A 27,024-nucleotide genomic window follows, 5' to 3' on the forward strand; every position below is an offset into this window, starting at 1 on the left:
GTTACTTGTCACTTGTTAAGCACAAGCTGTAATTAAAAATAAAGCTGTCCTCTGAAGAGGGGTGGTGGTGGTGGATTAAAAAAAAAAAAATAAAAATAAAAGAAAAATATTAACTGTTATCTGTACTGTAATATTGTCTTTGCTGTGGTTTAGATTTGGTTAATTGAACTAGACTTTGGCATTGACAGAATATTTTGCAGAACTGGTATAGGCGGAATGTAATTCCAAAAGATGTCTTATGACTATAATATTATATTGCCTTTTTTTTGCCAGAATTATTGTCTTTGAGGAAATATAACAGGTAAAAAAATAAAGTGCATGTAGAATTGTTTCAATTTCTTTGGTTTGTTCTTGTATTCAGTAATTAATTACTCTCAGTTTGATGTGCAGCGATCCACATTGATTTATGTATATTATGCAGTTTCTAATAAAGTCAGGGATAATTTTTTTCTCACGGGGGTGATATTGTCTGATGAATTGGCTGTCTGCTATTTCCTGTCTAAACTTATATCTCGCTTTAAAAATCCAATGTAATGGTTGACCTCTAATACTGTATGTAGAAATTTCTAGACATTTCCCCTCTATTAAGTACTAGATTAAATGGCTATCTCCTCTAGTTTAAGCAATTGTCTCTTTTTTTGTTTCTTACCAAAGCTCTTTAAAGTGGTCAGACCCCATACATGTGCTTGCACACATGCCAACCCTGCCTGAAACGGGGATACTTAGTCCTTGACTGTCTTGCCCTGTAGGTTACTCCTGTTGGGATGAGATCATTATTACTGGCTAGCTGAGGGACCTGGAGGTCAATGGTGGAGACTGTATTTATGACTATGTGTGGGTGCGGCTGTGTGTATCCTCTATCATGTCCTGTGTCCAGGCATGCTCCCAGGGCCAAGCCAGTGAGTGATGAACATACAGTGGCAGGACCAGTGATGACAGAGCGAGATCCAGGCACTCAGGCCTCAGTGAAGGTTTAATGGCCGGGTAGAGGGACAGATGGATTTAGAGGCATGGAAAAGGCTCAGCCTGACTGTGAGCTGTATCATAGTTTCTGACTAAAAAGAAAGCCTGTAGTTAAGTGGCATCATCATGAGTCTGGTTAGAATGTGTAACATTTATTATAGTGTTTCTTGACAATAAACTGGTGTTAATTGAAAAAACATGATACTCTCTGTTTTGTGTTAGCGTGTGGCTCTGCACAGAAAGAGATGGGCTATTGGTCTGAGGACCTGGCATTCACAGGTGGCAAAGGCTGCATATATCTCAGACTTATCCGTATCACCCACAGCTCCTCATCAGGAGCCTTTACTGGTGGCTAGCCTCTGCTCCCTCTCTCCCCTCCTTTCTCCACACCCATGCCATCTTCCCTTAGGCTTTCACTGTTCCTTGCCACTGTCCTGCGCGTGACATGTGTGATGAGTCTGTGTGACATACCATGTGTGTGTTTGTGGTTTATGTGCGTATGTGTCTGTGCATGACATAAGTGCAGGCCTTTCCTGCTACCAGATTGACATGAGTGTCTGTGAGGCTTTGCTCTTTTCAGACGTGCCTCACACTGGCAGTTGGAGTTTATGCGTGTGTGCGTGTGCCTGCCTGCCTTCTAGCGCCTTACTAGAGACTGACGGCCCCTGACACCTGCCATTTGGACGCTTTTCTCTGTGAAAAATGTCATCGTCTTCAGACCCGACGTGTGCCTGTGTGTGTCTGTGTGCCTGTGTGTGAGAGAGTTGGTGCGTCCCTCAATTTGCCTCCCTGAGGTCAAGCTTTGCAGCTGACTGAACAATAGACCCAAGCTGTTTGAGCAGCTGGGACAGAGAAACTTATGTGTGTGTATGTATGTGTGTGTGCATTTTGAATGAGTGTATTTTGGGGAGATAAACTTCAACATCACAGCTCCTTCTAAAATGAGGCCAGTCCATCATGACTGCACCGTACATCACACAATGAAAAGAAAAGACTGAACTCGCTTTATCCATGAAAAGTTAGGGTGCATTGATCGCCCGCCCTCTAGTTTTATAATGTCCAACTTAAAGGGTTGAAGAAGATATTTTTCCCTTAACTGTTTAGAATTGTTGTGTATATTAAAATAGGTCATATAAGTAAATGTAGTGATGCTCTCCATTGTCTTATTATAGTATTTTTTTTCCCTGTCTCCTGTTGCTGCTTTCACCTGCTCTCTTTCCACATGCCACAGGCAGATGTTTTCAGCATTAAAAGCTCTGATACTCCTACTGTGAGCTACCTGTATAGCCTCAAAAAGCAATCTGGCAAAGTTAGGGTTTAGTCTGTAGACATCCATTCATCAAGTGGTCAGCATAAGGCTTGTAATTAATTTCAGTGCCGCTCTGTGTATACCACTGTGTAAAACAGTTGTATTAAGTTTGCAAATATGTCAAAGCTGATAATGTTACTGATGTGTATACTACATTTCTACCCAAGTGGCAAAAAAATCCTTTCCCATGTAAAGCCAGTTGCTCTTAATGGTTGTGAACATCTGATTTGTATATTACATTTGAGGAAGTAAGTCCTGTCTTTATTAGTAGACTAGTCATGCCCTTAAGGTACAGAAGTATAATCCATTCTTAATTTCTTTTCAGACTTGCTGTTGTGTTTGATATTCTACATGTTTTACACATTTGTCCAGTATTTCACCCCATTAAAGAGGTTTTGTCCTAACTCCTGACTGTCTGTCTGTCAGCGGCATTATGCAAAAACTACTGTAATGATTTTTATGAAACTTGGTGGAAGGGTAGGGCATAGCCAGGGACGAAATACTAAAGTTTTTGAGCAGATTCATGAAAAGGAATGGAGGCTGATATTCTTTTTCCTTATCTGTAACACTAGAGAGGGAATATTGAATTTGTAGTGGTTAATTTATTTAGTGGCACCAACAAAAAAAAGAGGCTGAAACTTTGTAATAGTTATATTTGATGAGTTGGGTTGTTTTTATGTTGTAGAAAAAGAAGAGAGTGGAGTGTTTTGTGGCCTTGGTGGAGGTTTGCTGCCTTTTGACTGGGTCATTTCTGAAATCTCAGTCTATTCCCCCTTTCTATCCCCTACCCATTTTTCTGTCCTCTTCATCAGGTCATGATATTACCCTTGTTCGTTTTTGACTGATCTGATGAGCTGTTTTTGATTCAGATTAAGGCTATCTGTGCCAGAAGGCTATAATGAGGTATCAAAGTGTGTATCCATCTCCTCCAATGTTAATCTTTTTGAGGGGCAGTGAGGAGGGGAGTGTGTGTTGGGGGGGGGGTCATTCATGATGCGTTTGTGTGTGTATGTGTGTCTTCGGCCCACGGCTGTGTCTCAAAACGACCCGTAGAAGAACAGATAGAGGAGGTAGTTGGTGACTTTGCCCCAGGATTGGACAGGGCTGAAGGCATGCCTGTGTTTCTGTGTATATTGTTGATAGAGGAAAACAGAGTGCGAATAAATGACAACCCTTAAGGGCCACCAAGTCATCGCTTTACAGCAAGAGGCAACCGTTGACTTTGTGTGTCCACACATCAGCCATCCATCCACTTAGGCCAGAGAGCTGGGGAGCAGATAACCTTCTGCTGGCTGCCAGAGCGATGCCCACATTATGGCGACAACCATGGATGCTGTAACGATGAGAGCTTTGAGCTGTATCCATGACAGTGCTGTTACCCATCTGCCCTAGTGGCAGCCTTAATTAAATTGGACATGATAGGGGCTAGTGGCCTTTCCCTTTTCTTTATCCTCTGTGTTCTTAATGATAACTTTAACTTTTGTCTTGTCATAATTCCTCCTCGATTTCTCCCTTGTTACTCTGTTTTTTATTTTTCACTTTTTGAACAAGTCTGTACAAGTAAGATGGAGAGGGATGTAAAACTAAAGTTAGTGATTTAGTTTTTCTTCTTTTGTCCTTCTCTTCTAATGCCTATTACAATGTATTGTGGTTTTTCTTGTCTAAAGAGCGAGCACTCTGTAATCTTTGAAGTTAATCGTTGTTATGAAGTCCAGCTGATCCTATTGTATCTGTGATCAAATGCTGTGTACATGTTCCTGCATCAGGGTGAGTGTCAGCTTAATGACCAGCTCTGCTTTGACCTCTCTGAAGGTCATGTGCCACTGCTCGTTAGTAGCGTCACCATGGCGATATGTCAGCTGTCAGGACATGGATTGGGAGCCCACAAAAACAGTGGGGCGGAGGAAAGGATGAATAGAGAGATCGGAGAGGGAAAGGGAGGTAGGACATGTTCATTTAAATGTGATTGTCATCAGAAGGCCTCTGCCACTCCTCATTAAGGAGTTATTTATAATTGGCAAGGTTGTTGTGCGTCCAGGCCCCTGGGATAGTTTGTTTGTGTGTGCGTGTGCGTGCGTGTGTGTGTGCACGCACAGAGGGATCTATTTTCAATTGTGGGCATTGGAGAGGTGCTGACCCCCATACTGTGTCGGTCAGCCCTGAGGAAAAGGCCCCCCTTTCTTCTTCCATCCCTCCCTTGTTTCCATCCACCCGAGAGAAAAGAAGAACTAAATAATATGACAGCTTCAGTTCTGTTTCAGCTGCATTAACACGGGTATCAGTGGCTTTGTTGTACATCCATCCCATCTGCTTGTTGACAGATAATAACTGGCCTACTTTAGACTGAATGTATTAACACAGGATATAATAGATGTTTCCACATAGAACTAATACAGTTTAACTGTCAAGATTCAGTTGTGTAAAACTATGCCATTAGTTTGATGTTTATATAGATTTTAAAAAGCATTTTCCCTATGAATTCCATAGGTACAAATAAAATGCGTCTCTCCGACTATAAACTGTATGATATATATTTTTCAGAAAGCTGTAATAAAATATGTAATCCAAAAAATCTTTGCATAATATATTAGTGAGTATTCAAAATTCTAGAATGACAAACTGGTTAAAAAAAAGTTGTTTATTTTGTCAGGGATAATTTAATCTTTCACTCTGGGTGAGTTAACTTATTTAAATAATTACATGGTGTTTTAAGGTATAAAAAATACACATATACACAAGTAGACAGATGCAAGGCACAAATTAAAGCTCAGGAGGTCATAAAGAATATGCACACTACTAGCTCCACATAATTTAATACACAATTTTATGTGGCAACAATTTAATCTTATTTAGGACTGAAAGGTTTCCATACCAGAGAATGTTTTAAATTGCTTGTTTGAAGCCAACAGTGTTAACATATTTACACAGAACACTTTAATTTAGGTTGCTTTTGTCAACACCTGTGTCTTTTATGAAGACATAATATACATAGTTAGAAAATTAAATACAAATAATTACATATATTAACAGTGGTCATTTTGACTAAAACTATTCAATAAAATATTCCTCACTACTATAGCTCCCCATTTGTATCACTGTTGCCCACATATATTCCAAGTAACAAATCCTCCAGTGAACCAGTACATAAAGTCAATGTATATATTTTCACTTTAAAATCTGGTAACTTTTCGTCTTCAGTTTTCACCCTAAAAGTGTAAAATATGCTTAGGAAAAATATGCCTTCACTAGGATTAGTACGGTATTGAGTAAATGCAATACACCTCTTTGGCCTCTAGGTGACAGTAGTGCCACATGAATTAAGCCCCACCAAGTCCAGTCAAATTTATGTAAAACATAAAGGCAGATGACATAAGTGCTGTATGGGTTAAATGATATTTTTAATGTTATTATTATCCAGATGCACTAATAAAATAAAACGGTGTTTGCAAAAATGGTATAATTGTGCTTCTAAACTTGTTCAGTGTTTGTGTAATCTGAATCTAAAAGCTTTGATTTTATTACTTTTTTGTGTCTCTTTCTTCAGCATTACCAATGAGGCAGGGGCTTCCATCTACAGTGTGAGTCCTGAGGCAGTCAAAGAGATGCCAGACATGGACCCAAACCTTAGGAGTGCAGGTAGATGAACCAAGCTGCATGGCTGAATTGTTCTTTGAAGGACTCTTGTAGTGCAATGTACTTTGTGGGCAGCTACAGGGGTTGGACAAAATAATGGAAGCACCTTAAAAAATCAACAAAATATAATTTAATATGGTGTAGGTCCGTCTTTTGCGGCAATTACAGCCTCAATTCTCCGAGGTATTGATTCATACAACTTGTGAATTGTTTCCAAAGGAATTTTAAGCCATTCTTCAGTTAGAATACCCTCCAACTCTTTTAGAGACGATGGCGGTGGAAATCGACGTCTTACTTGAATCTCTAAAACTGACCATAAATGCTCAATAATGTTGAGGTCTGGGGACTGTGCCGGCCATACGAGATGCTCAACTTCATTAGAATGTTCCTCATGCCATTCTTTAACAATTCTAGCTGTATGGATTGGAGCATTATCATCTTGAGGTGAAGGTGTTTCCATTATTTTGTCCAACCCCTGTATATGTGAATAATTATGACAAATGTTATTAACCCTTTCATGCATAGTGGTCACTCCAGTGGACAGTTCTTCTCCAGCTGTTCTCTTGTATATTCATGGGTTTTGTTGTTTTAGTTCCATATCAGCCGAGACAGTGGACACTTATGCATCATCCCATAGACTGTAATTCATACCATTACTGTAACTTTGCTGTTCTTGATAAACCTAATCCGCAGTAACATGTTTCAGTGTAATCAATTATTTGTTAGAAAAAAAAGTTTTTGGGTTTTTTTTTTTTTTGGGTATATTATTTCCATGAAAAGAGTAATAATTAGCCTTGGAATATGTTAAAATGTGAGAAAACATCAGATTTTATTTCATTGTTTTAATATCAATTTCTGATATTGGGTTTTAAACACATTTCTTTACTTCAAAAATTAAATGCATGGACATTTTTGTAACTCCATGAAAAAAAAACAACAACAACTTGATCACATTGGGGTTTTTTTTTTCATGCCTATGGAGGAATAAAAACACTCAAGAAAAAAATCTTAACTAAGGTTCTCATAATTAATGCATGAAAGGGTTAATGTGAAGTAGATTTTACCCAAGCTTTATTTCAGTCCTATCTGTCATCCTATTATACATTAAATGTGACATCATTCACAGACAAATCACAACTTAATGTGTAAGGTGAGCATGCATAAAGAATTTCCAAGAAGATGTCACTCATAATTTCTAAATATTTACATTTTCCTTACACCCTTTTTTTTGTTTTACCAAAAACATATTGTTAAATTATCAGAGAGGGTCTGGTCGAGCTATTAGGTTTTTATATTGTTTTTTTTCCCTGTTCTCCTTAGCCTGTCTCCCTCTTTCTGTCACTTGCCACTTCTTCCATATTCACCCCACATACATCATTGAAAACACACTAGAATAAAACAGAATTGCACACGGTTTTGGAGAACAAATGTTTCCAGCAGACTTCCTCTATAAAAGTCATAAATCAAGTGAGGCTGGATTATTCCTCGCTAGTTTCCTGTGGTCAGCAGCTCTGAGAGCCATGGAGAGCCATATTTATACCCTTAATGAAAGCCATGAGAAATCTACAGCTTTTGACTCTTGAAGGATATAAAGGAGGGGGCTCATGAGGCAATGGGTGCAGTGTGTTTGTGTCTGTCTGTTTGACTTTATTGTGTCTGTGTGTCTCAGTGTCATTTTGAGTCTGTCTGTGAGTGACCATGTAATAGTGTAGGGAATGAGTTAAAGGTGCCTTCCATTTGTTCTGTCTGTTGAGAGCTCTAGGGACACCTAGTGGATCTGCATAATATTGTACCTCTCATCTCTTCTTACCTCTTTGTGGTTAAGAGACTCATACAAGTCCAAAGTGTAGTTAAGAGGGATCTGCAATGCATTTTCTCAAATGTTGGAGTATTGTCAGCTTTTTCATCCTGTGCACTGGGACAAAAAAGTACAGCCAAAACACAGCAGTCTACTGTTACTGGCATAATGCTGCAATTTGCATTCTTTCATCAAAAAACAGTAAAAAATGAAGAAAAACACTTTTCCTGAGCAGTTAGTGTGTGAACAGGCCCTTCGTTTCTTGCTTTCTTCCATCTCAATTCCCATTCTTGTAGTACTTTATTTGGCTCATAAACTTTAAATAAGTGCTGGGGAGTTATGCTGGAATCCATTTACAAATCAACTTCTCAGAGTGAGAGAGAAAGTCAGAGAGAATAGGAGGTAAGAATATAGGATAGTTTTGGTGGTGTACTGAGCAAGGCCAGGGTTGAAACTCCATCCCTGTCTAAATATTATCTCAGGCAGCAGCCTCCCACCGCAGCCGAGAGAGAGAGAGAGAGAGAGAGAGAGAGAGAGAGAGAGAGAGAGAGAGAGAGAGAGAGAGAGAGAGGAGAGAGAGAGAGAGAGAGAGAGAGAGAGAGAGAGAGAGAGAGAGAGAGAGAGGAGAGAGAGAGAGAGAGAGAGAGAGAGAGAGAGAGAGAGAGAGGAGAGAGAGAGAGAGAGGAGAGAGAGAGCGGAGAGAGGAGAGAGAGAGAGAGAGAGAGAGAGAGAGAGAGAGAGAGAGAGAGAGAGACACTCCAGACATAGTCCCTCTACATCTCATCCATTTCTTTCCTTTGGCTTGTCTGCTGTACCATGAAGATCTGAGTCGGAGGCAGTTCATACAACACATTTGAACATCACTGACTGCTAAAATTCCTAATGTACATTTTAATAGATAATGTACAATAGAGTCAGCAGCATTAACAGAACAGTATGGAAGTATTTGTTAATTTATTAATTACACACAAGTGAAATACAAAGCATTTGGTAATTCTCCATTCCCTGGGTGAGCTCCAACTCCTCCTTTACTCCTCCCTACCTTTTTTTTTTTTGTATGCTTTCAGTTTTCATTATCTTTAATTTGGACACATTTTTAGGCCTGAATGTGAGCAGTTATTTGCCTTTGTTATACACTTCCTCTGTTAAAGTGTGTGTATGGGGATGGCGGTTGATGTCATGTATTATGGTGTGTATTTGAGTAAGATTGTTTGTAATTTGTCTTCTTGTCACTGAGCTCTGGCACCTTGTTCATGGAAAAGACATTTGGCTTCATTTGCACAAGCTGAAGCCTTACAGACTACAACTTTAAAAGCAACTCGACTTTGGTGGATACACATTGTGGATGCTTATTTGTATTAGTATTTGGCCATGTTTTCTGTGTGCGTGTCTGGATAAGTCAGTGTGTAATATGGTTCATGACTCCAACATCTATCAGGAAGCCTGATGACAGGTGCAGAAGCTTCAATTGAAAGCCGGCTTTAATTATTATTAGTGGGGGTGGTGGATTTGCAATTAGGTTTAGCCTGCCCTCAGGCCAGAACTGTAATATGCAGTCAATTAGCATATTCAGTAATTATAAATAATATGGATTTGCATTTTCAATAACTCTGAATTTAGATTGCAAGTTCACAAAAACACAATACACTCAATCTCATGAGATACAAAATCTCATATTTTCTTTGTTTGTGTGTGGGGACAGTGTCCATTGGAAGGCGGGTCCAAGATCCTTTGGCTGAGCTTGTCAAGATCGATCCTAAACATATAGGGATTGGAACATACCAGGTAAGTCTGCGTGCATTTTCCCTTTTTCTTGATGGTGTTCTGACACACATCAGAAGCAAAGAATGCAGATATGACCTTCTGAGTTACATTTAAGGCAAAGCACACAAGTGTATGGATGTTGACCTGTAAATACATTTGCGTTAATACAGTTCTGTCTACTGCATGAGTGCTATTTTACCATGTCCCTTAGAAGGGAAACAACATAAAGATACACTGCAAGACATTGAAATATGCTATAATTAATACTTTTATATTAATCTAGCAAAGTCCTTGAAAAACAATGTAAGCTTAATTGAAACAGAAGGAAAAAGATGGATTGACAATCAAATAGAGATGTAGAGACAAATGGGGGGAAAAGAGAAACATTTTTCAATGTGTTCCACTTACTGTAAACTTGGCCAAAGCCAGTGTCAACAGATGATGCTACGGGGAAGCTAATTTGATTAATGGAAATCAGGCGTGACGTATGTTTGGACATTTGTTTTTGTTAGTGTGTGTGCTGCTCTCTTTCAATATGCATACAAGTGTGCATGCAGATGACACAACAGTTAGCCAGTGTTGGATTAGGTCAGTGCAACTGTGTGTGAAAGTCAAGACAAGTATTAGCTCAGAGCACCTACTGTTTACATCAGCTGTAATGGTGTCATTTTCTGCATGTGTGGAAAATCATGGAAAATAGAAACATGAGTGCATTAGAAGTTGGAAGTACAAACAGAACAAAAAGGGTTGAGGATGATAACAGATGAAGGTCAAATTAACCAATTTCCAGCAATACATCTAACCAGTAGTGTATATTTTCACAAGCATTGAGACAACCCACACTGAAGCACATTTTTCACCCAAGGATGTACCATTTATCATTTAGCTTAGAGCTGTTCAGCCTCTGGGAGTAGAGCAGATAGTATGTCAACAAAGCATCTGATTTTAACTAAGAAAAAAACCTCAAGATGTCTGTCTAAAAAAAAAAGACCTAAAGTGTCAAACAGTAAAACAAGGATCAGCAAAGGACACCAGAGGGTGACAAAAGTCAGTGGAAAAGGAATGAGGAGATTTAAGGGAGAGGGGGGAAGAGAAGGTTGTAAAGAGAATGAAGGTCATATTGAGCAAGTGTTTGTGTGTTGTGTATGTGGGGATGTGTGTTGGGTCACAGGCCCGTGTCTCTCATCACGTCCTGACTGGGCTCTCCAGGGTACCTGGGGTTCTGCACCTCCCGCTCTCAGATCATGTGACTAGGTCAACAAATGATAATATAACCAGGTAAATAAACTCTAGGTGCTGACAGATATGAGATGGGACATCACTTTGACCCGTGCAGGCTCACACAAATACATGTGCACACACTGTTCTCCATAGTTTCAGAGTCAAAGGGTAAGTGTGTGTGTATGTGCTTGTGTGTGTGTATATGTTTATATTAGTGTACATGTATATGTGTGAGAACCAGATTGAGCCAAAGACATCCATGCATATGTATAGATGTGTATGTCTTTTGTGTTATTCATTACATTCTGTGCTTTACGAATGTTTATTACCGTTAGACCCACAAAGCATAAGGGCAGATGTAACCCTAGACAGTTGGCACAGCATGCTCTCTCTTTTTCTCTCCCTCTGCTGACCCAGTGACTGACAGCTCTTAGAGAAAGGAGGAAATGAGCTGAGGGCTAAAAAAGTGAGGCCCATTAAAATCAGATTGGACATAACTATTGGTGTGGGAGCAGTGTTTTCATTGCAGCCCTATTGACAGACCTACACTTAGTGAGATCTTGAGTCTGCCAAATACATGTACATTTGACTGCAGAGCCTACTTTTTACTATTCTTAAAATACAGTACCATTATCCGACCCAAAGTGTAGATTAGTGTGATTAGAAAGGCAGTGCTATCAGATGATGTGCAAAAGTGGAGAAAAATGCATTGCATCTATACGCCATGATATTTACATGGGCAATTTTTTTTAATATTCTTGTGCCTTTTATAAATAGATACTCATTGGGTGTGACTGTTGCTTGCTGCCTCCATCTGTCACTTATTGTTTTAGCTGATATGGTCTACTGACAGCTGGGTAATCCCCAGTGCTGTGAAACTACCTGCTACTGGAAAACACACTTGCACACTGCTGTGTAAGAAAACATATCCCACTAACCGGATATTAAAGAAACTGTCACTCATCCTCTCACCTTTTCTCACTTCATCATCATTCTGTTGCTTTTCACTACTTTCCACTTTCGCTACTTTTTTTCACCAGTATTTTAAGAGACCTCTTTTGTGCTGTAAATATTTTAGAATATAATATCAAATGTAGCTGAAGATTATAGAGTCTGAAATTTCATGTATGATCCGATAAATCCACATCTACTCAGCCGGGTGTAAACAAAGGTGAGGGGACTAAACCAATCTCGATCAGCAGCTTGGTCTTGTTGGTTCGACAAAAGTGACAAAAGGAACTGAACTTATTCATTAATTCATTAGTGACTGACACTATTTTCTTCCTTAAAGCTCCTACACGTTACTTGAGTGTAATTGAAATTAGAATTTACACTTCCGGGTAGTGCACATTATGTCATTTTTTATTTTAACTGAAGTCACTCTGGCTTTGCCTGAGGCACTCTGTGTGTGTGTGTGTGTGTGTGTGTGTGTGTGTGTGTGTGTGTGTGTGTGTCTGTGTGTGCGCGCACGCGTTCAGGTGCGCCTGCACAGTAGTTCAGGTGTGTTTGCACACTTGAGCTTGTTGGTGTATTTCTACTCTTGAATGGCCATGCCTACAGGGGAGACAGGAGCAGGCAAAGCTAACAGGAGGAAGGAGAGAGAGAAATTGAGGGCTGACAGTTGATTGATAGTTCCTGCCTAGAAGTTTTAAGGCGTGGGAATACTGCAGCTTCTTGAAGATTTGATTAAACACAGAAGCTGCCAAACACTATCAACTACTATTTTAGTGATTGCGTCCGGTTTGTCATAGCATGTTATGTATGTTTTGAGTTGTGAGGATTGTTAGATGAATGTAGTTTGTGTAATGGATTTACTCAGGCTCGTGCCAATTCTGTGCTTATTGAACAATTTATAATGCATCTAATGACTGTTGTCATCTTGGGCTGCCTATTCCGGTTCTCGTACATTCGCATTATGTGATGATATGAGGATGTTTGTGGTTCAGTAAATTTTTTTTTTTTTTTTAACCTTATACTGAAACTGTAAGGAACAGAAATCAGCTAAATAGTGGGTGAAGGCAAAGTCTGAAGCCTTTTGGAAACTCGGTTAACTATAAAAGCTTAGAAGCACACATCACAAAGCATCAAATTAAGACAAATACAGGCTTTATATAATTAAATAATCAACACCAACTAAAATTATCTAAAACTGGATTAAAGAACAATGCGCAATTCTGATATACACTTTACAAAAACACTGCCCCTTAATTTTTTTTCTGAGTCTTATTCAGGTTTTTTTTTTTTGCTTTCCTTCTTTTTTGTTATATTTTGTGTCATTTTGCCCTTCTGCATGTCTGGGAAGCAGATTTTCTTTACATTTTCTCATGCTCCATTTTACACTCCCCCAGGTAACTTGCAAGTGTACACAGGTTTGTGTGTGTGTGTCTGTGTATTATTGTTTTGCTGGCAGGAAGTTGAAAAACAGCCATTTATTAACACCATTCATGAAAAAGTGTTAGAAAAAACATAAAACCATCTCCTCGCTGTCATGTCACTTTCAGCTGCTGATTTATGGGTGATGATTAACTATGCACCTATTCATAGACACACACCTACACACCTACACACTAAGATGTCAAGCCAAGCCTGTGTGCCCGGAATACTCAACACTGAGTTCTCGGAGGCTTTATAAGAGCTGTCAATCAAGCCTAACATGACCCTCTGATGACCTTAAACTTTTTGTACACCCTCCAATCCTTTTTCTTACAGCTAAGAGGAAATTTACTGGGCACACATACACGGATGCAGTGAATAAACCTAAGAATGTAGCATTTCCACACTAAAATCTCCAAAATTACCTTGCTCTGTATAGATTTAGTTGATTTTAATGTTTCTAAAACACATGAGAACACATGACATATTGAGTTATCTCTTGGTGAAATGCTGTGAGTGACAAAGTTCAGTCAGGGAGTTTATCCATTTCTAGCTTTTATTGTGAGAGCTAAAAGAATTGTTTTGATGTAACAGCAGAAAATATGCACTATATTCTTAAATATTAAAAAATTCCAATGTATTTACATCATTTGTGCTGTAACTTTTAGTCTGTGTAAAGTAGTAATAAATTTGTGGTTTCAATTTGTCATGAGTCCAAGTATATAAAATCAGGGTTTACACTGAAATGCTGAGGGCTTGTCTGTTCAAGGAGCTGAAAAGGTGCAGCTGCTCTTTATGACCTGAAAAACCAATGCTGTGTTTAGTTTTTTTGGACAGACCCACAAGATACTGACCCACCTGAGTATCAACTTTATTCTTCATGGTCTACAACAAAATTTTCCCACTTATTCAAACTAGTATTATTCTAATGTAGCCACAATTCAGGAGAACACCCATCAGTGAGCTCGTTTACATGCACACCAATACTCCAATTATTATCTGATTCCTGGAGTTGTCAGATTATTCAAGTGATCATGTAAACGGGATAATCAAATATGTATTATGATTATGAGAAATCGGATAAACACACCTGGATTTCTCTCCAGTACTTTGATGTCTTCCTGCACGTATACAGGTTAATCTGATTTATTTCATTCTTTTACATTTGTGCATGTGTAAACACAATTAAAAGTGTAGAAAACTGCAATTACCTCGTCATATGTGAGCGGAAGACAACAGGAAGTTTGATTTTACCAACACTACATATGCACCGCACCTACTCTGAAAGAAATCTGATAATGAACTGGAACGTCCAAACCAGGGTTTTTGATCATTGCATTTCTGAAGTGCATGTAAATGCGTCACATCTGATTATTACAATTATCTGATCACTCCCAGTTATCAGATTTTTATGGTTATGTAAACAGGTTCAGTGTCAATTGGCTGTAGTTTCTTTTATAATAGCATTAGAGGGGTCATGAAGTTTGGCTCCAGTTGGTCCTTTAAGTATAATGTTAATTGTCCCAAAAAATCCTGAACACAAAGATGATGAGAAGTTTGACTGTATAAATCCACAATTGAGTGCTACATCGTTTTGTCTCTTCACAATGGTTTTAAGCAATTGTTTTCTAACATGAATATTTACCAACAAATCTCTGAAATTCCTTTACACTGACATTCAAGTTGTGCATGTAGTAATGAGTGAGGACTGACCTTGATTACTGGGTTACCCCATGAAAAAAAACGAGAGAAAAGCACTCAGATTTTGCCTAATTTGCATGACGTATGATATGTTCATGTTCCAATGTGAATACAATAAGGTGAAACCAAATACCAGTTAATCACTATAGAGTTACACTCACCATAATTTACTGCCCTGTGGCTCTTGCAGCCATTGTGGCTCCAGCCTGGTTCCAGTTGCCATTCTCCAAGTCCCTTCACACATAAATGGTATGTCTGTCTGTTATCAGTCCAAAGAAGACCTAAGCAATCATTGTCAGTCACCACTTTAGCTTCCAGCAGTTAACCCCCCCTTCTGTCTCTCAAGCTGTCGGTTTCACTGTATTTATAAATTGTGGCTTTCACTTCTGTCTCTCATGTTACAAATAAAACCATTGTGTGCTTCTATATCAGAGAGAAGGGCCTTATTGTGCTACTGTTATTGTTGTTAACTGTGCATGTACAGTAATTCATTTTTAAGTGACGTAACCATTAATAAAATTTGACATGATTTTCTTTTCTACATTTCTCTCCTCCTCTGCATTTCTCACCTCTCTGTTTTTCTCTATCTCTGCCTGATTGACATGGTATTTCAGCAACATTTAAGTACTCAAGGTGTAGACATAAGCACTTTGTTTCTGCGCTTTGGTTGGCTAGCCTCAGCTGGTTTCCGGCCAATCCAGACATGACTTTGACACACAGGGATCCAGACCAGTGGCTCTTAACGACTTTGAGGTTTTGGGGTTCGGGCTTGGCATTAGGGAATGGTGTTGTTAGGGTACTTTTAAAAGTGGGCGGCAGTCTATATCTTTTGAAGCAGTTAAAGTTGTGCTAGTTTTTAAGCTTCTGTTTTATGCCTAGAAATTGTAGTGATACTGTGCCATTGTGGGTTTTCTTCCTCTTTTTCTTGTTTGTCTCTCCGTCGTTGACCTCAACCACAAGTTATGTTTATTGAACTGATAAAAAGACAGTATTCCAAACAAAAAGGGGATTGACGGATTGAGGAATAGATGGAAAGATACGGGAGAACATGCTTCATTGGAGCAGTGAGAGCCACTGTAAACTGAGAAGGGCACTCTAAGGGCCTCTGCTCTCTGGATAACATGACAGACTGCACATACTGGACTGTGTTTTTATGTGTTCAGTAGAGCAGAGCTTTCTGTAACTGTAATGATTCTCCATCCTGGCACATTACACCGCCACCATCCCTGTCTGCTATTTTAACTAGTTAGATGTCCCTGATTTTTTTTTTTTAACCTGGATTACCTGTTCTTCCAGGCCTGTGTCCAATACCTTAATTTCACCAAAAAATACAAAAACCAAGGCACTCTCTTATATTCTTAAAATGCCTTTATTAATTATGACATGTCTCAATGGACCTCACTGAGCCCCAACACGTATCAGCCTTCATCAGGGGAAGAAACCATTTGTGAGGTCCATTGAGACATGCCATAATTAATATAGGCATTTTAAAATTATAAGAGAGTGCCTTGGTTTTTGTACTGTTTTGTACATAGATGGTCCCTTCACCAAAGAGCACCTCTTACCATTTTTCATTATTATTTTTCATTACTGCCTGGAGGTCCATGAAGCGTTCCTCTTTACCCTTTGTTCAATCTTAATTTCACCTTTTAAAATTAATTTCTTATGAGCTTTTAGTGGCATTCTGATTTTGTTTTGTAATCCAAAAGGAATATTATCAATGAAAGCTAATACTTCAGGTGTTTACCAGAAATTACATGAATTATACTACAGGATATAATCTTAACAAATTAATAGTTTAAATAAAATCATATTCTTGGGGAGGCTTTTCTTTCAAAATCTATAGAAATTTAACCTGACAACAAATCTGTGTCAGCCGGATTAATGCATCTGCATGTTCTAATAAAATACTTCTGTTTTATTCTGTTTTTGCAAATAGTTTAAACATTGCATTAATTTTCACATACACCAACAATATTTCCTTTCCTGTCTTTACACCTTTATGTCAGAAATGCTGGTGCATATCTCAGTGTGCACTTGTGTGTGTATTTGTGTTACAATACCTCCGATCTTCTTGTCCTGGTCCCACCTCTATAAGGTTTCAATAAGAATGTGAGAACACATTCACTGCAGTTTTACTGCAGGTTAAAACTCACACTACCTCACACACCTCCACCTTTCTCATGTGAAAACATTCTTCCCTGGTGTGACATTACAGGTGATTTCCTCTCTCTCCACTCTTGATTGTCATTGTTTGCCTCTACCTCTCCATATCCACTCACCGGAAATCATAAATCTATCAGTCCTCATTTAATTTGAGTTTATTATTTGGAATGATATTTTTATTGTCTTTAAAGTGCCTTGGGCTGAAGTGCTTCTCCGTGAGAATCAGTTACCAGAGGTGCTAGGCTGAGTGATTTTGCTCTTTCTTTGCCTGTTGTCATCTGTGTCTCCCTCTCTGTAATGCTTTAGACATACTGTAGTATTTTCAACTTGTTTCATGTAGGCTAGAACATATGCTTAGTTGTCTATATTTTTTGATCGATCATGAATTCCTGCTATGATGGTGTTAGAGCTATATATAGAGCAACTACAACCCAAATTCCCAAAAAGTTGAGATGCTGTGTAAAATGTAATGTCATGAACCCATATTTGATTGACAATAGAACATAGAAGACACATCAGTATTTAAACTGAGAAAAATATAGTTAACCCCAAATCAAAATTGGTCATTTTCAATGTAACAATAAAATTGTGAGGATCCTATTCTAAAAGACTAAAAGCTGGAAGGACAATTTGCTGTTAATTAACTGATGAGATTAATTGGCATCAAGTAAATACCATGAGTGTATAAAAGCAGCGCAGAGTCTCTCAGTAGTAAAGATGAACAAAGGTTCACCAAAGTCTTTACAAATTGTAGAACAATTTCAGAATAATGTTCGTCAATATATAATTCTGAAGATGTTAAATATGTCATCATCTGTGTTGCATAATATAATCAAATGATTTTGAGAATCAGGAGAAATCTGTTGGTGTAAGGAACAAGGCCAAAAAGTAATACATCATTTTTTTTTCTCTCAGGCAGTACTGCATTAAAAACAGATTTCATTCTGTGATGAAAATTATTGCAGGGGGTCAGGGAAAAACTCTAGAAATCATTGTGAACACAGTTGACTGAGGCCTCCATAGATGCTTGCTAAAACTCTACCATGACAACATCATGTTCACTGTATTTGAACATGATCCAGAAACATAGCCATCTTCTCTGAGTCAAAGCTTACTTAAAATGGACTGAGACAGAGTGGGAAAACTGCTCTGTGGTCAGATGAATCCAAATTTGATGTTCTTGTTTGGAAACCATGGACAATGTTTCCTCCAGACTAAAGAAAAGAGGGACCATCCAGCCTGTTATCAACACTCACCTCAAAATCCTGCATCTTTGATGGTATGGGGATGCATTAGTGGCTATGGAATGTGCAGCTTGCACATCTGGGAAGGCACTATCAATGCTGAAACGTTTATACAGGTTTTAGAGCAACATATGCTCACATGTAGACAATGAAGACTTTTTAGTTGCATTACATCAACAAGAAGTCATCACACCAAGATTAAACCCCATAAACCAGAGAAAACTACAGCATAACTTGTCACAGTTGTAACTTGACTAGATTTTGTAAGACGTGACAAAATTGTGATTCAGTTTGTGAATTGTGAGTCTACCCCAAAAGATTATGATCTTTTGGCCTACAACACCTAATTACTGTGAAAAATGGACTGCACTTATATAGCACATTTTCTACACCTTTATGGTGCCCAAAGCACTTTACAAAGCCACACATACACCCATTCACACACACACACACACACATATATACATCAGTGGGCGGCTGCTGCTAAACTCTGCACTGCCAGGCCCTACTGGGAGTAATTTAGGGTTCATTGTCTTGCCCAAGGACACTTCGACATGTGGACAGTTGGAGCCAGGATTTGAACCGCCAACCCTTTGGTCATTGGATGATCTGCTCTACCAACTGAGCCACAGCCGCCTTAAAATATAATAATTACTCTTCTGGAAACTTGTTCACATTGTGAATGAAGCCACTTGTAAAATGTCTAACAGTAGAAGATTTTTTTTTTACTGTAAGTGGAAAAATGGTGTGCAATAATGTCTGATTAAGGGATAACAATAAAGGTCCAAAAAAGCACATCATTTCCATATTGCCCCGTCTCTGCTCTGTATGTAGAGATGAGCTACAAGTGACACGTTCCAGTAATTTTGGTGAAACAATAGTTCAAAGCTGATCACGTCTATTTAATAACCGAGCAAATATGATAGTAGGTCGTAATCAATCATAGGCTAAGCTAACCTATTGGAATGTCACAACTTAATCAAGATTTTCCATCTTCTGTCCTGTGCCCCTTCGTATTTCAGTCCAACATACGTCTGTCTGTCTCCCTCTCTGTCCTCATCTGTCCTTTTATTGCAGACAGAGAGGGGCATGTTAGAAGCTGACGATGTTGTTATCTGTTTACAAGCCAGTGTTTGTTCAGCGCTTGATCATGTTACAGACTAACCCATGCTAGTCTCCGTCACATTCACACACAGCACACAAATACACTCAGCTCAACAGTAGTCTAGTTTAGAGTGTCAGTTAATCTCAGCAGTTGCTCAGCTTTTATGGTGTCCAACTGAACTCTTTGATTTTCAGCCCAGAGGCATTCTGTCTGTCTGTGGACAACTGCACTACATCCCTAATCCTTATTAGGAAAAGATTCTTCTCATTTTTGAAAGCATGTCCATCCTAATTGTTGAATGTCTTTGGGTTTAAAGGGTGTGAAGAGTTCAATGATAGATTTCTGGCAGCACATTAATGAGAACACAGTCAGAAAGATTATTGACAAGCCAAACTAAACATTCTCTCTTTCCTGCGCTGTGGTCCCTCTGTTAGTCATGTCTTTCTGTGTCTCGTTTCTGCTTTGTTTTATTGTTGCACAATCTATCAGTATTTATTTGTTTTTATATTCTCAAGTTATTTCCTTTATAATTAAGTGTAATAAAGGCTCTGAGAGAAGGCAGTATTGTGGTATACTCTATTCATAGAATAATTGTACATTAACATTTCACTGTTGTCTGGCTTTAACCTTCTATGTCCAAAACCAACAAATAAAAGCTGGGTGGAGTTTAAAGGTTTTGCCAATAATTTGAGGATACGTCATGTTAGGAGATTTACTCATACTTTTGGTTAAATTTTTGTAAATGTATGAGGTGAACAATAGTACTGAGTGTGTGTGTGTGTGTGTGGGGTTAAATATGTAACATGATGCAGTACAACAGATTACCATTTGTTTTTTAACCTGTAAAAGAATTAAATGCCCTTCTAAGTTTTTCTTGTTTTTCTCTCTGACATATTGTTTGTATGTTTCTGTGGTTTTTATTAAATTTGTGTTTGCAGCATGATGTATCGGCTTCAGCCCTGAAGGCGGCGCTGGATGGGGTGGTTCAGGAGTGTGTGAGCTTTGTGGGGGTGGACATCAACATCTGCTCTGAGATGCTGATGAGGTAGACAATACAGAAATACATGGTTTTTCTGTATTTGCACACACAAACGAACTTTCTCATGGAGATGAACAGACACTGATGTATACAGTGAAATACAGCCTAGACCTCTGGCATACTTTCCCTCACCAGTCACAACATGGCAAAGCTTTATTCGCACTCATGCACTTGAGCACACACAAACACACTAGGCTGCCAGCTTTCTGTTTAGACTTACGCTTCACACCCTGGCCTTATGTACTGGGACAACTAGAACCAACAGAGCGTGATTAGGTATGGTAGACACACATCGAGTACACATTCACACATCACTCACAGACCTAAAAACCTACATACAAGAAAAGAAAATGCCCAGATTCGTGTGTCTCTGCATACCATTAGACAACAGAAGTTATCACATTTTTGCACACATGCACTGCACATTAAGTTAACATACTTGATGCATATAAAGTAGCAGGTGCTGGGCAGGTGTGCTTTGATGCCAGTCAGGTCTTATAAAAACTAAGTAATTTACCCAGCTGCGCTCACAAAGGGTTAAGAGCATTTCCAATGCCAGCATGGGTGCACAGCATAACTCCCCATACAGTAAATTGCAAACGACCACAACAGAGAATTTCAGTTTCCACAATGTATTACACAAAGGCAGTACAAAACCTCCATAGTACCAAAAATCAATGCACAGGTGCATCTGAAAAATAACTATATTGTGGGAAAGTTAATTTATCAGAAAAAGTCATTCAAACTGTTCAAAGTATGATGCATTCTAGATTGAATACATCTAAATTGAAATATTTCAGGCATTCTTACAGTTTAAGAAAATAAAAAATCAATAAGATAGTAAAATGTTGTAATCTTTCATCAAGATTAATCAAATACATTTCTTTAAAATGCATAAATGCTGAACTTCTGAGAATCATTTTTATTTATGCATTAATACTTGGTCAGGTCTCCTTTTACATAAATTACTGCATCAATGCAGTGTGCTGTGGAGGTGATCAACCTGTAGCACTGCTGAGGGGTTATGGAAGCCCAGGTTGATTTGATAGCCACCTTCAACTCATCTGAATTAGATCTAGCCAATAAAGCACAGTAACTAATTAATTTTGATTTACATTTGGAGTCATTGTTTATAGGTTACTATGCTGTTATTTTACTTAAGATCACATTTGGGCTGAATGTGGAACCTGAACTAACACAAGTATGACACCTTTGACTCTTAATAACTTTAGTATAATTTTTGCACTTTCCAAATTCATACTGTGGGCCAAATTAGAACTTTTGCCACCCCTACTATAGCGCATCTATGGACAGGTCCGTCCAGGGATTTTAGGGGGGTGTATTCCATGCCGTACGCACCTCACAATGAGTACGCGCAGACCATATGACCCTACAAAGTGAAAGTGAAACGTAAGACGCTTTACTAATTCCTCAAAGTTTCCCACTGTTTTGCAGCTCCTTTTCCTTCTCCCTATCTTTGGAAACTTTAAATTGAGGGGGCAGGACATTTATTTAAGGGGGCATTGCCCCCCTCTTGCCTCCCCTAGAACCAGGCCCTGATCGGCCTGATCTCGTGACTAAATTAGATCCGATTTTCTAAAAAAAAAAAAAAGCCAGATCAGCAGCCGATACCGATCTTTAGATCAGATCGGGACAGCCTTAATTTATACTGCGTAAACAGTGAATTACTTAAACTTAAAATGAAATATTCCGTTTACTAAGTTTAGAATATATACAGTTTTCACCTGACAAAAGTGACAAAAATATTGAACCTCTTTAAAATATTATAATTTTTTGAGATGCACCTGTGCAGTTCAGCAAATCACAATTAAATGAAAAGACACATTTCTACATCCTGAGTCAGGTTTTAGTCTGGTAGGAGTCGCTTCAGAAGAAAATTATCTTGTGCAAGCCTTCTTTGTCTAACACACTGTTAGACAAAGTAGTAGTTCCAGTGTTATGTTTTTGATGGATAGTTGTGGTTGATTGGCCCCTGGGGAAAACTACCAGGGCAATGAATGGAGAGGTGATGGGAATTAGTGCTTTGGGTGAGCTGGGCAGTTGGCAGATGTAAATGGATGGAAAATAGCAGACTGGATGACGCGTTGTCTCAGATGGATAAGCTACAGCAGACTGGGGCAAACTACCCTCTTCCTCATCCAAGCGCTGGTAGGTAAGCAGTGCCATATTATTTTAAGCCCAGTGATAGGCAGCAGGGGGGTCATGTTGTTGTCACGTATGGCAGTGTATCGTTAAAGGCACTGATCGGTGCCACGTACATTTCTAGTAGAAACAAACAGTATGAAATGAACTGGCATCAGCTGCAGAGCAGGCATCAAGTCATCTATTTACTTGTCTGCCCTGCAAGTGAGCTTTTTTCCATCCATGCCAAGAGTTATGCTTCAAACGCACATGGGTAAGCACACACAAATGTGTTGATGACTGAAGTATTATATAGAGTGTTGACATAGCAGTGTTGGAGAGTGACTGACGTACTGTGGACAAGAGCAGAGCTAATTACATTTCAAATCACCTCTTGTAGTTGGTCTGCCAAAAGTGGGCAACCTGCAAAAACTTGGCTTGTGTGTTCCTCTTGCTCATTTAAATGCAACTCATTACACACAAACATCCCTTTTAATTGGAAAATAATAGGAATGATTAGTGCACCATATAAATTGAATGTACAGTAATAGTACTGTAAATGTAACTATAACTGTCATTGTTTTTTCCCCAGGCATGTAGCAGGGCTAAACGCTGGCAGAGCTCGAAGTATTGCAGAGTGGAGGGAACAGAATGGACCTTTCACCAACAGAGAGCAACTCAAACTGGTCAAAGGCATGGGACCAAAGTCCTATCAACAGTGTGCAGGCTTCATTAGAATCAATCCTCAAACCTTTAACAGGTACATACTTAGAAGCATACATTGTGCATACTTATATTGAAAGGGTTCAGATGTGATTAGCACATATTTTGTATTAATAATATTTTATAATGAATTTTCAGATTCTAAAACAAACTCCCTTAATACTATTGAAGTCTGTATTTTTGTTAAAGCAGTTCCAGATCACCACCTCACCCAGGGTCTACAGTGCTAGCAAAACCAGCCGTGAAGAAGGGCAAAGGAAAGACTGGTGTCAGCGTATCAGCCTCAGTTAACCCACTTGATCAGACCTGTATACACCCTGAATCCTACCACGTGGCCCAGAGGTACAACACAATACAATGACACATACTCACAAAAACATTTGTACAGCAGTCTGCTCAACTGACCAAAGCATGTCCAGGCTAAGATGGAGTTGAGTTTGACACTCTTCCATATGGGGCTGGTTATGGTGGTGGGGGGACTCTGATTTGATTTACCCAGACATGGAGTACAAGAGAGGAGGTGTTGGCTTTGTATTCACGTCTGTGTGAGTGTGTGTCCTTGTGTGAGAAATAATTGTTAGCACTGCAGATGCTGATATCAAAAGCATATTGAACATCTGCCTGAGATGTGTTTAAGTGTGTTCTGTCCTTGTGTCTGTGTATGAGAGAGAGAGATAGATGGACGGGTAGACAGACGGACAACAGAGAGAGGGCCCTTTCTTCTACAGCTGTAGTCACTCAACTGTGTTTAGTCTACATCAGTTCTGACACTAGTGGTTCTAAGCATTGCTCCTCTGGTGTTGATGCGCCTTTAATAGCCTCACTGCATGTGTGTGTGGATATGTCTCTGTGCACATGTATGTAAAAATACACTGATCCATCCTGTATGGAATATTGCATTTTGTTTGTCTTTGTAAGTCTTGGATGTTAGCATGTTCAGCATATTTCTCCAAAGAACTTGAAATTTAATTGTAATACCAGCCACCTTGTTCTCTACTCTCTTTTAACAGCTCCTCCATCCATCTCTTCCACTTGAGTTCTGTTTTTTTTTCTCTCTCTTACACGCAGACTCTCTTTTGTGCATTTGTTCTTATTTCTCACAGAATGACCTGTTTTGGGCTGTTTTTATTCTAAGAAAAAATGAAGTTTTTGCAAAGTTTAGAAATAATCTTCATATATCGTAACAGGCCTGAAATGCTTATCACATAGTGAGGGTAGGTGATAACGCTGCTGGGCACAAGATCACAAATTGCTTGAGTAACTCATCAGCTGTGAAGGTTGTCATTAGTATCATGATGCACAAAAGCTGCTAGCAACAACAAAGACAAAATCACTTTTAGTGATTTAGTGTTGAATTAACAGTAAGTGTCATCAATAGCTGGTAGTCGAGGATGATGTCCTGTTTTCTTCCGGACAAGTGAAAGGAGTGTAATCAGTCAGAGAAAGATATGCAGTGCATGTAGGGAAGAATGAGGCAGCGAATGCAGATGTCTGTCATAGTTTCTGAAAGTCTCTGCTTGTAGTACATTACAATGCTGTAGTAGAGTGAATGCTAACTGGAAATGTAAAAAAGTTATGTTTAAAAAAAAAAACAACCAAAAAACACATATTAAGGGATGGGGCCTTTAAACTATCTCATTTTGTCTTTCTGTGTCTTTGTTATCCCTAATGCTTCTGTTCTCCTGCACGTCAGTCAGTGCATTGAGTGTTTGTATGTTTCAGTGTCTGTTTTTATGTTATTCCTCATTAAAAAGATTAATAGTAAATTATACTAACTGATCAAAAGCAGATCAAAAAAGCATTTGACTAAATGTTCAGTTTTTACTGTCAGTGGTCTATTCTGGTGTATTACATCCTGTAAATATTTTTTATCTCATTTTATCTTTTTATCTTTTATCTTTTTATTTTATCTTTTATCTCGTTTTAACAACCACCTCTTCATAACTGTGTTATTTCTTTACCCTCCACTCCCTTGTCATTTATCAAGTCTGTTCTATCCTTTTAAGTATCATTTGCTTCTCTCTTTGGTTGCCTAGTTATCCACATGTTGCTGAATATTGTTTTTTTTTTTTTTTTATAACTAGATCATACTAGATGATACTGACTATTTTCATATTTACATGGACTAATAATAAGTTAGTTCTACAGTTGTGTTGAGGTTCTTCTAGCTCTTCCTTGGAATTCATACAGACTTGGTGTTGATCTTGACTCATTGATACTAATAGGTATATGTAGTGAATATATAGTAGATATATTCACCTGTATGGTCATGTTGATTGAACATTGTCAAAGTAGTTGTAAAGGTGACTGAGATGACTCACTCCCCATCTTACATCCTCATCTACAGATGTGGATGGTAGAGGAATGTTGTTTGTGTCTGTGTGCTGATGTGTATGGTGTATAAAGAATATCATGTTCATCGCATTAGAGAAACTGGATCCTCCATTACTGCTCACAGCCCACACATCATCTCCTTTTTGTAACTTTATCGTTACACACCAACACACTCATACTAGAGCACCAAGGCACACATGCTTTTCGTCCACCTTTTTTCCAGTGCTGATTAGATTGGTTTGCTTTATGATCATTGTAATTGTAGGTATGTTCTTAAAGTTCTTCATAGGTTCTTTATAAACATGTTAATTCTCATTTGTTTAGATCCTACTGTCTTAAGAATATTTCACGTCAACAGGCAAAAGTAAATGTACTGTTGTAGAACAGAGGGGCCCATTCTATTAAATGTATTTTTCTGGTATGCGACAGAGAGGGGGTCCACTCTGTGAAGAACATTTCTCTGATATGTAACAGTCGGGGCCCAATATTTCTATAATATAAGACAGAATGGGTTCTTGCTGTGGGCCTGGATAAAATCTGTGAAGTAGCCCACCCAACCATGCATTCACACATACAGTGGTAATTATGTAAGCATGAACTTGACGTTGGAGGAGGCCTCTGGACTCCTGGAACCCTTTAAATAACATACATCAATGGAAAATGTGAAGGGCAACACAGAAAACACCTCATCTGCCTAATCATAGCATCTAAAATAACTTTGTCTGAAATGAATAAGGAAATGCATGGGGCTGAATTATAAGCAAAAACAAATCCTGACGCATACTGCAATTGTGATATGAAATTTTTTTTATCAGAAGGGTATTTTTTCATTATATTTCACTGAGGAAAAATGTTAAGATATTATAAATTATATAATGAATAAAAACACTGATGTCTGTACAAAAGAAGCCTGTTCCCCTTCAGGGGAGAATATGATTTTTTTGGCCATGGTAACTTTGTAGAACCACAGTGCCCCATTTATAGTGGTTTGTTGTGACACATTTTACCTTTATCAAATAATTAAAACTCTTATGATGTGGATAATGTATATGGCCATATTGCAGTTTCAGTAAATCGACTCAGAAATGGAGTGGATGTGAATTAGACCTATATTAGAACTTGGTCTGGGCATCAATGGCATGAACAGCTTTTTTTTTTTTTTTTTTTTTTTTTTAATTTTAGGTAAGATATGTTTCACTGTGAACATCTGCAAGAACTTCTGAAATAAGGAATGACTTTGATATACCTGTTTCTGCTCTATCCTGGTGGGGGGAAATATTCCCCACTGTGCTAGATTTTTTTTTTCTCTAGTGAGTGATAGAGGTTAACACCCAGCAAACTGTACTCTGGTGCATTTCTTAAAGATGATTTGGCAACCTCCCACCTTTTCAAATATTTCTTGTCCTGTAAATAGATATCCAGTAGGAAAGCCTAGAAGTCCAGGGAGGCACAGGAGAGAAGATCCCAGTGTTAGACAGACATCCATTTTGGTACAGAGGTGCTGTTTGT

At 38.6% G+C, this 27,024-nt stretch overlaps 1 protein-coding gene across 1 annotated transcript in view; it reads left to right on the forward strand.

Annotated features, from left to right (window-relative positions):
• srbd1 (S1 RNA binding domain 1) overlaps positions 1 to 27,024 on the forward strand; it is a 50,218-nt gene that overhangs the window by 19,911 nt on the left and 3,283 nt on the right. The window contains 5 exon segments of the mRNA XM_030156090.1: positions 5,817 to 5,908; positions 9,406 to 9,488; positions 20,216 to 20,322; positions 23,051 to 23,218; positions 23,371 to 23,523. Of these exon segments, the coding sequence (XP_030011950.1) occupies positions 5,817 to 5,908; positions 9,406 to 9,488; positions 20,216 to 20,322; positions 23,051 to 23,218; positions 23,371 to 23,523 (603 nt within the window).

This window comes from Sphaeramia orbicularis, chromosome 15 (genome assembly GCF_902148855.1).
Source record: "Sphaeramia orbicularis chromosome 15, fSphaOr1.1, whole genome shotgun sequence".
In the NCBI taxonomy this organism is placed as follows: Eukaryota; Metazoa; Chordata; class Actinopteri; order Kurtiformes; family Apogonidae; genus Sphaeramia; species Sphaeramia orbicularis.